Genomic DNA, 14,601 nt, shown 5'->3' with positions numbered 1-14,601 from the left:
CCAAAAACCCTTCTCATTCTGAGGTTGAAATCTATAGAGTGCACTTTGACTTTGCTTCAACTTAAGTTTCAGTTAAAACGAGACAGATTTATGCCAGCGGTATAACGCTGTCTCGTTTTAAATCTCGCTCTATAGATTTCAGCTTTAGAGGAGATCCGTTCTCAGTAGTGCGCCGGCAATGGGTTGATGATGATGGATGTTTAAGTTTTAAAATGTTTTTAATGGATCCATCTTGCTTTGCCACTTTAAAAATGTCAAAATTGGATGTAGACACTTTTTGCATTAGAGCCTGCAAGTCCTAATTGTAATATTATGGCACCAAGTTTTTAATTTTCAACGTAAAACTATGCCATTTTGAAACAAAATCAAATATAAAAGTAATAAACAAACTAGTATGATACCACTAAAGGACATAGATATTCTCTTTGGAAAGACTGAGAAGTGTCTTACATAAACATTGCTCAAAAAAAGCATTGAGTTATTACAAGGGTAAGCAGTGCTTTAACGCCTCTATGACCTGCACGATACTAGATATCGTTTTGACAGATTGATGCTAGTATCTGATACATTTATAGGCATGTGTCATAACGTTCATAGAAAGAAAAAAAAACACAATTACGTCAAAGTAAAATGGACTTACAGATCTTTGTCTTGAAGTCAAAGATTCAGTACCACCGATTTTAATTTTGCAAGGTTTCAGCTTGGAACGCTGGCGGTAGATGTGGAGACAAATTTGAGCTTTAAAACTAAGCAGTTAAGGTCCATTTTACTTTAACGACAAGTTCAACATCAGAATTCTATCGAAGTTGATGTGTTGACACCATCTTTACGGTCCTTATAATAATAATAATAAGGTGGAAGCGACGGGTCTGCCCGCGAAATTCGAATTTTACTCGGTTTTTCGCAATTTGTAAACTAATACGACAACGTAGGCTTATGGCACTTGAATTGCGGCAATGGCAGTATCGTCCTCACAGGTTTGTATAAAAATCTTTACTTGAAAGGGCCCAGTTTAAGAAATTAGCTCTAGTATCGACTAATTTGTGAGTTATAATCGATACTAGAGCTAATTTCTTAAACTGGACCTTTTCAAGTAAAGATTTTATACAAACCTGTGAGGATGATACAGCCATTGCCGCAATTAAAGTGCCATAAGCCTACGTTGTCGTATTAGTTTACAAATTGCGAAAAACGAAGTAAAATTAGAATTTCGCGGGCAGACCCGTCGCTTGCCCCATAACTTACATAGACTAAATGCAAAAAGTACAAAAGAGTTTTTTCGGAACAAAATTGAGAATTCTTTCAGATTTCAACTCGTTAAGTATAGTACGCGACAGGTTGACATGGCAATAGAAACATGAGGCTGGGGAAGCCCCGCAAACCAGCAACGTCACCCGAGCTCCCCTGCTTGCCATCTCAACCCATCGCGCACTAAGTATATTAACGTTAACCTTACATTATAAAGCCGGCTCTTCAATCGTTAGAGAATCGAAATGGACGGTCGTTCCAGAGTGCAGAGCGGGCGTAATAAAAACAGGTACAGTTTATAAGTAAAATATAATTATACAAGAACCTTTACACGTGACGACATTTGTACGTCAGATACGATTTGACAGTCTCATTTACCGCAGTAAATATTCACAATTCCAGTTTGAAGCGCACAGGATAGTAGTGGCAAAGATAGTAGGAACACGTTAAATTGGAAACAAATTCAGAGATTTTTTTTCTTCAGAATCAATATTTTCAGATGAATCATTTTGAAAAGATCTAGTATTAATCTTTTTTTTGTTTTGTAAATTGGCTTTTGTCATTATTTAAGACTGATTGTGAACTTAAGTCGTCAAATACTTCTTGCGTAGCTTCGTTATATTTCTCATAATGATCGTCAATTATACGATGTCGATAAATTTTAATCGAAACGAGAAATCGTATGGTGTATGAAATAATACTGAACGGAAATGAAACTGTCAACTATAATATTTATTTTTGCTTAAAGTTAGATCAATACGATAGTACTTATATGCAAGTTAGGGCTGGACTTTGAGTTTAAGACTACAGTATAAGAGTAACTACAGAATAAACCTTTATTGTAACTCATTTACACGACACCGTTCCCACACAACACACGCACGGCATCGAAGTGACTGCTAGTTGTCCACGCGCCGACAGCTAGCAGAAAGCTTGGTGTCCACGCGATGACAGTTAACAGTACGGCGTCCACACACTGCCCGTGTGGCATGAGAAGGAGCGAGGAACGGAGGCAGAAACGTAGTGTGGACGCGTTACTCGCATGTTCCTCGTTCACGCCCATCGCTCCCTATTGTGTCGGTAAGTATGCAATAGCGCACAGTTTCGACGTCCAACACGTTGCAAAAACAAGCGACGTCGCGATTAATTGCGCGAGTAGAGCACTGTGTGGACGGAGGGTTACAACTTGCTCGAGTGGCCCGCACGCTGAAGACGCGTGGGCCACTCGAAGCAGGTGGTAAGAGACGTCAGCCATCCAGTGGCTGGATCACGGCAAGCTCGCTTGCTGCGCGTTGTTTGCAATTGTATTGTCACTATAAAAGATGGATTCCCAACGAGTCACGCCAAAACGAGTGAACATTTCGACTCGTTGGGAAGTACGACTTTGAAAGCCTATATTTGATTGTCATTCTTTACCATGCGGGAGCGGTGTCGTGTAATTGAGCTACCACCTTAAAAGTAACACTTAAAAAGTAATAGCCTATAACCCTGTAGTAATTAGTAGATAAACGATTTTTGTGTGACTAGTTTAGTTTATATAGTGATCAAATTATTCATTAATATTGAGCTTGTTAAAGGTGTTTTCCACGTTGGCGGGTCCTGCAAACATAACACATTTATAATAACCAAAAAACTGGTCAAGTGTGAGTATGCACGCATAACTATGGTCCCGTAGCCATGCTATCTATCCACGGAAAAAAGATAGTATAGCGCTCTCTCTGTTACGTAATCCCATAAAAATGATAGAGATAAGAATATGACTGGGTGCTAATCATTTTGAGTCCACGAAACAAAAAGTTTTCAAAAAAACACCGACTGCAGTTTGCACTGCAGCCAGCACATTAAAGCGCATAAAACCCGCTATTCTGATTTTTTAAGACTTCTATGTACCCAGTGGCAAGGCATTCCGAACCAGTGGTAGATGCTTTTGACGATTCAAAAGAACTTGTAAAAGTCTAATTGAATAAAAATATTTTGAATTTGAATTTGAAAGTGACACCCGCGCCATCAAGACAAATGTATCATTTATCAAAATCAGTCGAGCCAGTGAGTAGTACAGGTCTATAACACATTTTTTTATTATCCAGATACAAGTAAGGCTTTGACTGCAATCTCACCTGGTGGTAAGTGATGATGCAGTCTAAGATGGAAGCGGGCTAACCTGGAAGGGGTATGGCAGTTTTTATTAAACCCATACCCCCCTTTGATTTCTACACGGTATCGTACCGGAACGCTAAATCGCTTGGTGGCACGGCTTTGCACGGTAGGGTGGTAACTAACCACAGCCGAAGACTCCCACCAGACTAGGCCAGAAATTTTAAAATTCCAAACTTCTGCCGGGAATCGAACCCGGGACATTCCACTAATAAGACCACAGCGCTTACCACTGCGCCAGGGGGGTCATCAAAATAAGCCATAACCCTCTTTTGGCTTTCGTCACAGTCGGGTAATATACTAACCTCGGGACACTCGGGACAAGTGCGGGAAATCCAAATCAGTCAGTTCTGGAACTTCTGCGCAGCTGGGATCCGGGACTGAAAAAAAAACAACCGGTCAAGTGCGAATCAGACTCTCGCACCGAGAGTTCCGTACTCGGGTATTTTTTCGTCATTTCGCTCGATAAATCAAAGCCTATTATGCATTAAAATCTGTTTTAGAATGTACAAGTAAAGCGCTTTCATATGATACCCCCCTTGGTATAGCTTACTTTGAAAATTGATAATACTAATTATTATTTGTTCATGAATACATTTTAATTTTTTTTTTGAGATATAATTGTACAATTTCACGGTTTTCGGATTTTTTTTCCTTTTCTTGTGCTATAAGAACTACCAACCTGCCAAATTTCATGATTCTAGGTCTACGGGAAGTACTCATAGGTTTTCTTGACAGGCACGACAGATGGACAGATGGAAAGACAGACAGACAACAAAGTGATCCTATAAGGGTTTCTTTTTTCCTTTTGAGGTACGTAACCCTAATAAAAACTGATCAAGTGTGAGTCGGGCTAAGAGTGTAGGGTGTAGGGTAGTTGCGAGCCATAATATTCGGATATAAATAGCTAGTATATAAATAGGTTTACACAACGAACAACTTCATCTGAGAGATTTTCAATGCTCCTTCGAGTACATTTTATATGTTAGTCTTGGAAAGCAAACCTAGCTATGACAGTTTTCCTTTAACTTCGTTATATAATACGCTACGATATCCAAAAACAACCATTTGTCAAACACCTGGCAGGGGGGTAATACATACACTTCATTCTAACAAAAAATATTTAGTACCTTAAACATAATATTTCGCAAACGGATCCCTGAACCTTTACAATGGTTTTCACACACCTGCATTCATTTTTATTCCGGAAATCAAAGATACGGGATCTGTTTTCAAAAAACCGGCCAAGTGCGAGTCAGACTCGCGCCCCGAGGGTTCCGTATTCGGGTATTTGTTCCGACATTTTGCACAGTCAAATCAAAAATTACTATACATTTAAAAATAAATAAAAACCTGTTTTAGAATTGGCATCGTTATCTTTACCCATAAATTCACGGGTTTCGGATTTTTTCCTTTACTTGTGCTATAATACCCACCTGGCACCTACCTGCCTTTCATGATTCTAGGTCAACAACAACAGACAAACCTGTAATCCTATAAGAGTTCCGTTTTTCCTTTTGAGGTACCTACAGAACCCTAGAAACCTAAATTCATGTGGATGAAGTTGCTGGCATTCACTGGTAAAATATACTTACAATTAGATTTCGGCCTTCTCAGTGGTACATGGACTCGCTTAACTACCTTTGAAGCTGTAAAATAAACAACATATTTACGTTTTGATTCATTTTCGAAGAGATCATAAAGATATAGTCTAAATAATCTATACTATAAACGCGAAAGTGTCTGTCTGCTAGGTTTTTTAACAGATTGACCGACTTTGGCATATTATTGTAAATTGTACATTTGAAAAGAGCAACCGCCGAGTTTCTTGCTGGTTCTTCTCGGTAGGAACAGCATTCCGAACCAGTGGTAGATTATTTTGACGATTCAAAAGCACTTGTAAAAGTTTAATTGAATAAAAATAATTTGAATTTTGATTTTTTTTTTGAATTTTGATGTGGTACAGAGTTAGCTTACATCTCATAGCACAGGGAATCCCTCGTTTGGAGGCCAGGAATTTTGCTGCTACTGCCTAGGTCTACTTAGGATTTACCTTGTAAATGTTTATCAAGTAAAGATGTTGATATCAAGTATGATTATTCCCATGGGATTCTTAAAAGCCCATACGTTAAACCGATTTATATGAAATTTGGTATAGAGGTAGCTTGCATCCCGTAAATTGGCATAGGCAACTTTTACCTATCTCGGAAAATTTAATAGCTCCCACGGGATTCTAAAAAATCTTAATCCACGCGGACGAAATCGCGGGCATCATCTAGTAACACATAACTCCGAAAAGTTAGAGGTGCATGCCTGGGCTAGACCGCTGACCTTCCGATTTTTTTGACGGCCTCCCTTTCGCAATGGAAGGCGCTGTGGTCTTATTAGTGTGAGGTCCCGGGTTCCATCCCCCGCAGGGGTTTGGAATTTTATAATTTCTGAATCTGGTCTGGACGCTTCTGCCGTGGCTAGTTACCACTCTACCGCCAAAGACGTGCCGCCAAGCGACTTAGTGTTCCGGTACTATGCCGTGTAGAAACCAAAGTAGTATGGGTTTAATGAACACTGCCATATCCCTTCTAGGTGGGCCCGCTTGAATCTTAGACTGCATCATCACTTACTACTAGGTGATATTGCAGACAAGGGCTGAATTGTATCTTAATAAAAAAAAAGATTAGGAGGCCGATGCCTTAACCACTAGGCTATCACAGCTTTAGCGCTTGTATTCATAGTTTTCTAATAAAATGCTTCCAACAGAGGCAAAATTTTGAACATGTTAGAGTGAACTTGCTGCCAGGTTCAGCAAGTTACGTGTTATCAGGAGTGAACTTACTGCTAGGCTCAACAGGCAGGTTAAAAGAGGTATTAGGAGATGCGTCGCACGAGTTTGGCTCCCTCTGTAAATTAAAAAAACCCAGTCAAGTGCTAGGCAGACTCGCTCACGAAGTGTTCCATACCATCGTACAAGAAATAATAAATAATAATAATATCTTTATTTATTCAAGCAACAAAGGCCCACAATATTATGTTAGTAAACATCTTAACCTATGTTAGTAACTAAATTATAATGTAATGTATGTTAGTAAGAAACTTATTCTATGTTAGTTAATATAATTAATATACTTATTAACTAATGCAGACATCCAGTGCGCTTTGAGAGCGCTGTCCTGTCTGTCTGCTATCACCTTCAGGATAATGTTGGGAAATAACATTTTCTTTTGACATATAACCAAAAATTCAGTTTTTGGATTTTTCCCTTTCGCTACTATAAGTCATTGCTACCAATACCCTTCAGTGAGTATAAAACTTGGTTGTATAAACTAAAACTTAAAAAGCATTCCCAATTATGGAATACCCAAATACGCCATTTGGGATCCCCAAGCTCACTTCATGAAGCCCTCGGCAACCTGGTCGGTCTACTCGGCTTCTGGAGCGAGCTTGGATGGCTGAAGTGAAGACTTCGGCGAGGAGGGGCGACGCACGCACAACAGACGGAAATGTTTAAGTGCGGAAACCAGCCCAGAGAGAAGAAAGAAGAAGACATTGCTAACTGCTAATTTCATGTTTCTAGGTCTACGGGAAGTACCTTAAGTAGCTTTTAGGTTTTAATTTCCTAATTAACTAATTCAGACAGATGGAAAAAATGCAAATCCACTCAAAGCCAACTCAGAAACCTCATTTTGCTTGGTCAATCCTAAGTATGTCCGTCTGTCAGGATTTCACAACTCACCGAACCGATTTTGACTAAAGACAATGAGATAACTTGTATTCTGGAGACAGAACACTTTTTATCCCAGAAAATCAAAGAGTTTTAAATCTTAATCACTCTCACTGGTAGATATCTCTTATAGAGATAAGTGCTTCCCTGTCAACTTTTTCTTTCTTTTTTAACCCCCAACCCAAAAAGAGGGGTGAGTTTGACGAGTGTATCTGTGTATCTATCTGTGGCATTGTAACTAATGAACCGATTTTAATTTAGTTTTTTTGTTTGGCTTGTTCGAGAGTGTTCTTAGCAATAATCCAATAAAATCGGTTCAGCCATTTGAAAGTTATCAGCTCTTTTCTAGCTACTGCAACCTTCACTTGTCGGGAGTGTTACAATTTTTTTATTTATACATACTTGTCTCTTTAATGTAACAACTTTCTGGTACAAATAAATAAAAAAAAAAAAAATTCAGGCCAAAAGTCACTTTTCTTTATGAAATACAAAATCATAAATATACAGAATTATTCTGTGAAACATTGCATGATGTATTATGTAATTATAGTATATATATGAAATGGCTTACCCAAACAGACGGCGGGAGTCTGGTTTTCTTTTGCTCTTGGAAAATCTGTGTTTGCTGAAACCAAACATTAAAGGTTAATTTATAGCGATTAACAGGGCTCTCTCCGTCACTCGTTTCCACTCGCTTCATACAATCGTAGTTCCAATTTCATTTGAATATTAAGCAACCAAAGTCCATGAAATTTTGCAGACATATTCTAGAAACTAATATCTATGTCTGTGGTTTTCCAGATTTCTGTTAAAATATTCGGTTTCAAAGTTACGCGGTCTTAAAAATGTACATACAAATCTTTGAGCCCCTGTAATTTTAAAACTACATATTTTTAGAAAAATCTAAAACACCACAGACACAGATATTAGTTTCTAGAATATGTCTGCAAAATTTCATGGACTTTGGTTGCTTAATATTCAAATGAAATTGGAACTACGACTGTATGAAGCGAGTGGAAGCGAGTGACGGAGAGAGCCCTCTTAACTCAGATGGCGTAGGGCTGCCTGTACATGAAGCCGGAGCATCGGTAGCGCCAGATCGTATCAACAAATTAAAATCAATGACGCCTTGATAGTTCGCATTCCCGAATTGTTCACGACACGACGACATGGCAATTTTCTAGTGAGATGACATTACATACCGGGTAATCAATATTGGTATTTTTAGGGTTCCACCCCTCATAAGGAAAACGGAACCCTTATAGGATCACTTCGTTGTCTGTCTGTCTGTCAAGAAACCTATAGGGTACTTCCCGTTGACCTAGAATCATGAAATTTGGCAGGTAGGTAGATCTTATAGCACAAGTACAGGAATAAATCTGGAAAACCGCGAATTTGTGGTTACATCATTAAAAAAATAATAATTAAAAAGTGTTTCAATTTTCTACAATTATCGTGTTTGTGTTGTAACTATACCGAGTGGGGTATCATATGAAAAGACTTTTACCTGTACATCCTAAAACAGATTTTTATTTATTTTTATGTAAAATAGTTTTTGATTTATCGTGCAAAATGTTGGAAAAATACCCGAGTACGGAACCCTCAGTGCGCGAGTCTGACTCGCACTTGGCCGGCTTTTTTTATTTTCTTGACGATTCAAAAGCACTTGTAAAAGTTTAATTGAATAAAAATATTTTGAATTTTAATCTTTGTGGCGCAGGCAACTTACCTCGATGTCGAAATCAGCAGGCAAGTGTTTGCCCGGCAACGCGACGATGCCGGCCGCGGGGCAGGCCGTGTCGAGGAAGGTGTATGCCCAGCGCCTCACGCGGGACAGGCAGCACTCCACTGCCTTGTCGTTTACCTCGTGGTGCTGAAAATATATACCCACGTGTACATTGCTACTCATTGCGCGATAGCACAACGGCTATCTGGAATGTACGGTCGGCCTCAGAATTCGAGTAGCAATTCCGTGAAACTGTTGCATCAAAAACCTGTCGCACTTATGACCTTTTTCTTTAAACACGCCACACACACTTAACGCGTGTGCATAACTGTGCCACGAGAGTATGATCACCAAGGTGCTAAACGACTTATGGCCTTTGACTGTACATATATCCAAAACCACAGGAGGAGGAGGACAGGACAAACTGTCTTGGGAAACTAAAGGTCTTTTTTTTTTGTGAAAACAATTTTACCATAGTTAATTTTTTGGTCAAGCGTGAGTTGTCCATAAAATGAATGCAAGTCACGCTTGGTCAAAAAATTTACTATGCCAAAATTGTTTTCACAAAAAAAGGCCTAAAGTTTCTTAAGACAGTTTCCCTGCATCTCCTATGGTTTTCGATTTTTCGATAGTGTCCGAGTTAAAGGCTAGATTCATGTAGAGTGGCAGATCACTGAATAGATCCTTCAAAATCAAGACGATGTTTTACCTGGCAGGCGAGGCCGGGGTTGTACTTGAAAGGGTCTTTCTTCAGTTGGTTCAAGGCAAGTGACTCCTTGGGGAAGCCGGCATCCTCACTCAACCGTACAAAGTTGACCATTGTATAGAACAACCTGTCTAGTTGGTATACACGGAATATTGTATCGTCTTCGCCTGTAAATAAAATAAATTTTATTACAGTGCGACAAGGATGTTTTGGCGCGTGGCCAAAATCGGAACGTTCGGTCCGTCCGTCTGTCTGTCAAGAAACCTATAGGGTACTTCCCGTTGACTTAGAATCATGAAATTTGGCAGGTAGGTAGGTCTTATAGTACAAGTACAGGAATAAATCTGAAAACCACGATTTTGTGGTTACATTATAAAAAAAATTAAAATTAAATGTGTTTAAATTTTCAAAGTAAAATAAGTATACCAAGTGGGGTATCATATGTAAGGGCTTTACCTGCACATTCTAAAACAGATATTTATTTATTTTTATGCATAACAGTTTTAACTTATCTAATAAAAAGGAGTTTTTTTTTTCTTTTTTTGTATAGTGTAATTTTTTTTCTCAAGTTTCAAAGATATATATGGAAGGTAAGGTTAGGATTTTTAATTTTATGAAGTGAGGTAGACATGAGTCTATAATTTTTATATTGAGCAGTATATGTATGCGCTTTTTGTAATATAAAGAGGCTCACCTGCTCGCCGGCACATCTGCTGGAGGAAGTTGGTCAAGGGCGCGACCTTGTCGGGCATCGTGAACAATGCCGGTATCCTATCGTTTTTGTCGATGTTTTTTTTCAAATAGTCTATGGTATTCGCCAGCACACTGATATAATCCGTCCGCTCTTTCGATTCATCGGGCATGTCAAGTCCTAGTTCTACGCTTCCATACTTCACATCCGAAGCATATCCTATTGGAATGTTACCTAATACAAAGAATAACAGGTGGGATTTAGTATCGTGATACTTTGATCATGGATCACTTAGAATGAGAAGGGGTTTAGCCATATTCTACCTGAGAACCTTATGGAGAACTCTCAGGTGTGCAAGTTTCCTCACAATGTTAACCTTCACCTTTAAAGCAGGTGATATTTAATTTACTTAAAACGCACGTAACTCATATACAATTGCAATTACTATTATACAGTTTGTATATTGTGTTTGTGTTTGTATATCATGAAAAGAGCAACCGCCGAGTTTCTAGCTGGTTCTTCTCGGTAGAAGAGGCATTCCGAACCAGTGGTAGATGCACTTGAGGATTCAAAAGTATTCTATTCTATTTGCATCCATTTCTACTTACCAGGATTAATTATTGTATGATAGGCTTCTTGAATGCCATTTCTTATGTTGAACTGCATCAGCGCAGTTTCCCCAACGACATAGTCCCTGCTCGCCTTGCAGTAGCAGTTGACGTCCATCACAAATATGTGCAGATCGAGAGCAGCTACAGTAACAATTACATATTTTTATGATAGTGTTTTTACCTACACTTCAAGGAAATCACACTAATATTATATATAAAGGAGAAAGTTTGTATGTATGTATGTATGTATGTGCGTGCGCGCGCGTGCGTGCGTGCGTGCGTGTGGTTGTGAGTGTGTTACTCCTTCACGCAAAAACTACATATCAAAAATTGCAAACCGGACAGGAACCAAACCTGCTTCTTCTGGGTTGGGTCACTTTTTTTATATATAAAGAATATTAGCCATGCTAATTATGACTAATACTCCCCTTTTCACTCCAATTAAGCGTAAAGCTTGTGCTAGGAGTGGGTAGGACAATAGTACAACAGGTGAGATTTGAACCGCCAACCTTTCAGAATTCAGTCCACTCTTCAACTGTTGAGCTATCAAGGCTCATAGATTTATTGATTTGATTTGATTTATTGAAGAATGCTCGTATGCTTATGATGAAAAAAGGCAGGCATCTGCATGAATAAACTGTCCTATCTGGCGCCCTCACCTCTAATGCACATCTCCACAGGGTATCAGGGTTATCAACTTTGTTTCGGAGTAAAAGGTAATAGAGATTTTGAGAACACTGTGGAGACTTCATCTTACACGATCAGCTTCCACACAGCTGCCCCTACGCATATTCAGTTAAAATCCCTAATATTATAAATGCAAAAGTATCTCTCTGTCTGTCAGCTAGCTTTCACTACCCATGTATTTAACTCTTTTTGATGAAACTTCTATACCAAATTTCATAACTTGCTTAGATTCTCAGGGAAGGACTTAATTTTGTTCTGGCAAAACACAGAGCTCCCACGGGATCCATAAAGAACCTAAATCCATGTTGGACATCGAAGGCATCATTTGTTTGGTGCAGAGATAGCTTGCAACCTGGAGATGGGCATAGGCTACTTTTACTTTTTACCCCCGAAAGTCAAAAGAATTCGTGATATTCAAAAAGTAAAAAGCAAAAAGCTGTGATAGCCTAGTGGTTAGAACGTCCGCCTACTAATCGGAGGTCGGGGGTTCGATCCCGGGCACGCACCCACTAACTTTTCAGTTATGTGCGTTTTAAGCAATTAAATATCACTTGCTTTAACGGTGAAGGAAAACATCGTGAGGAAACCTGCATGCCTGAGAGTTCTCCATGTTCTCAAAGGTGTGTGAAGTCTGCCAATCCGCATTGGGCCAGCGTGGCAGACTATGGCCTAAACCCTTCTCATTCTGAGAGGAGACCCGTACTCAGTAGTGGGGCGGAAATGGGTTGATCATGATGATGATGATGATGAAAAAGTAAAAAAGAGACTGAATGAAACCAGATGAAGTCAAGGGTATCATCTCGTAAATAATAATATAGAAATTTATTGAGCTTCTTACGACAATCAAGGCCTTTCTTGGTCACCATATTCTTGATGTCTTTCTGTTCATCTTCAATGGCTCGTTGAAGTTCTTCTGCTTCGCGATCAATTTGTGCGAGGGAGACTCCTTGAGATGTATATTTGCATTCTGGAATGTTATATTTTTGTTTTTCCTTTTTTGCTATGGCCTCGAATTTCGCGCGAACTGCAGGTGGTGCAGCTTCCTGAAATAAATACATCATCATTATTATTTCTAGATGTCTCCACATCCTAAATTCATCAATACTTAAAGACTGCTTCCAACAGTGTGTGTTGCCCCTTGCCAGTGGATCCGAGACATGGTTGCTAACTATGGGCTTAGTAAGAAAGCTCTGAGTCACTCAGCAGGCGATAGAGAAACGCAGGAGTAAAGTTATGCCTCTCCATGGGAGAAGCATTTTTAATGATTTTTGTAATATTGAGTAACCTGACATTAGGTTTATTAGTATGCAATATAACCTATATTACATTTACCAAGAGAAGGTACAAATATATACGCTTTGCTCCACTCCCGCCACAGCCTTCTAACCTAACCAGTGACGAATTCTTGGGTTTTGAATGGTTCTGACCTAGAAATTTACGTACATATCGTATTTTTTGTTAAAAAATTGTGTCGAGGCACGGTGCGGCCAAAAGTCAAAATTAAAGTTTTGAGTTAGGGGTTTTTGTCATCAGGTTGGGTAAAGGAGTCCCCTAAGAGACGAAAAATATTCATAGTAGAGTCTCTTGCCTTGAATCCCCTCTATAATCTCAGTCTGAATGCACCTGCTATGGTACCGTAGCCAAGCATCGGTAAGATAGGCTAATGAACGCTTCCATCAAACACATGTAAAAGTTTTTACTTCCAAGCAAACTATAGCAATAAAATGGATTCAACATCTGAAGGTGAGTAAAGTAATTTGTGAAAATAAAGTCCTAACAGATATGAATGATACAAATGTTACGAGATATTCAATGAAAACTTTTTCATGTAAATATAGGAGTAACATATACATTGTTTGCTCATATTGCATTTTGCATTTCTAAATTTATGATTTACTAGCTGATGCCCGCAGCTTGACCTGCGTGGATTTAGGGTTTTAGAAATCCCATGGAAACTTTTGATTTCCCAGGACAAAAGTATCCATATTAGCCCATCCCAGGGATGCAACGTGTTTCACATAAAAACATTTAAATGATCCTTTAAAAGTCCCGAGGGATCACAAGGATTTAGGAATGCAATTTCTTACAGCATCGCGGTTGAGGAGTTGGGTCCTCGAGGTCAATGACAGCGGGATTTCCCACGGGATTTCTAAAACCCTAAATCCACGCAGGCGAAGCTGCGGGCATCAGCTAGTTTTTAATAAGTTTTTCGTATGACATGACGCCATATTAGGTCGGCCATTACGAATTTTCTGATTCTGAAAACAAATCCTTCAGCGACCCCAAAAACTTCTTTAAGTATACCAATTTAGGACCATTCTCTACGTTTTTCGAGTTTTGACTGCACCGTGCGATGATACAAAGACCCTCCAGAAAACCCCTATACAATCATATTTTCTCTAACAATGCGTCACATTTCAAAAGCCAACCCATTTTTTTGAAACTAAACAACAGAAAAATGCCTCCTGACTGCGAACTAAGGCTAGGCTAAAAAGAAGAAAGCCACTTACCCACACAGGTCCCGCGGCCGACCCCACTTCGTTCATGTTTGCATAGTTGATCCCTTTTTTCCTTTGCTGTTCTTTAAAATCAACCATGAAAAAGTAGAATGAGTTTTTTGTTGTTTTTTTCGGCATTTTGTCGGTAGGTACTTCCTTCTGCAGCTGAATGAGTAAAAATACACAGCAATAACTGGTCTGTGATATACATACAGCTGCAACCATGCAACCTGTGCATGCAACTCCACGAAAAATGATGATTTTGATTGATCTGAAAGTGAATTGTGATTTTTTTTTTTTTTTATTTATTTTACGGCCCTGGATACCAGTCCTTTAAGACCTGAGATTTTTTTTTTTTTTTTTTAAATTATATAGACTAGCGCTTGGCTGCAATCAGACCTGCTAGCAAGTGATGATGCAGCCTAAGATGGAGCGCGCTTGCCTAGAAGTTGCCTATTCACTCTTGACTTGATTTGGAGAATTGTGATGATTAATCAGTGTTACCAACTTTCAAAAATATTTATCCCTAAAGTTTGTGTCAAAAACCCCTAAAATCGCCTTA

The 14,601-nt window shown here is 39.0% G+C and overlaps 1 protein-coding gene across 1 annotated transcript; it reads right to left on the bottom strand.

Annotated features, from left to right (window-relative positions):
• Positions 1-1,120: 1,120 nt before the first annotated feature.
• LOC123873334 (protein maelstrom homolog) lies at positions 1,121-14,303 on the bottom strand. The gene is made up of 11 exons (XM_045918146.1): positions 14,052-14,303; positions 12,380-12,584; positions 10,852-10,995; positions 10,247-10,477; positions 9,556-9,719; positions 8,850-8,993; positions 7,692-7,745; positions 6,236-6,299; positions 4,998-5,051; positions 3,708-3,782; positions 1,121-2,847 (listed from the first exon to the last, which is right to left on the bottom strand). Exons 1-11 carry the CDS (start codon positions 14,262-14,264, stop codon positions 2,798-2,800), a joined length of 1,398 nt encoding a protein of 465 aa, XP_045774102.1. The 5' UTR covers positions 14,265-14,303; the 3' UTR covers positions 1,121-2,797.
• Positions 14,304-14,601: the final 298 nt, after the last annotated feature.

The sequence above is a fragment of the Maniola jurtina genome, chromosome 16 (genome assembly GCF_905333055.1).
Source record: "Maniola jurtina chromosome 16, ilManJurt1.1, whole genome shotgun sequence".
Lineage (NCBI taxonomy): Eukaryota > Metazoa > Arthropoda > Insecta > Lepidoptera > Nymphalidae > Maniola > Maniola jurtina.
Note: the sequence above shows the minus strand (reverse complement) of the source record. Positions and strands in the feature narration are given on the sequence as shown.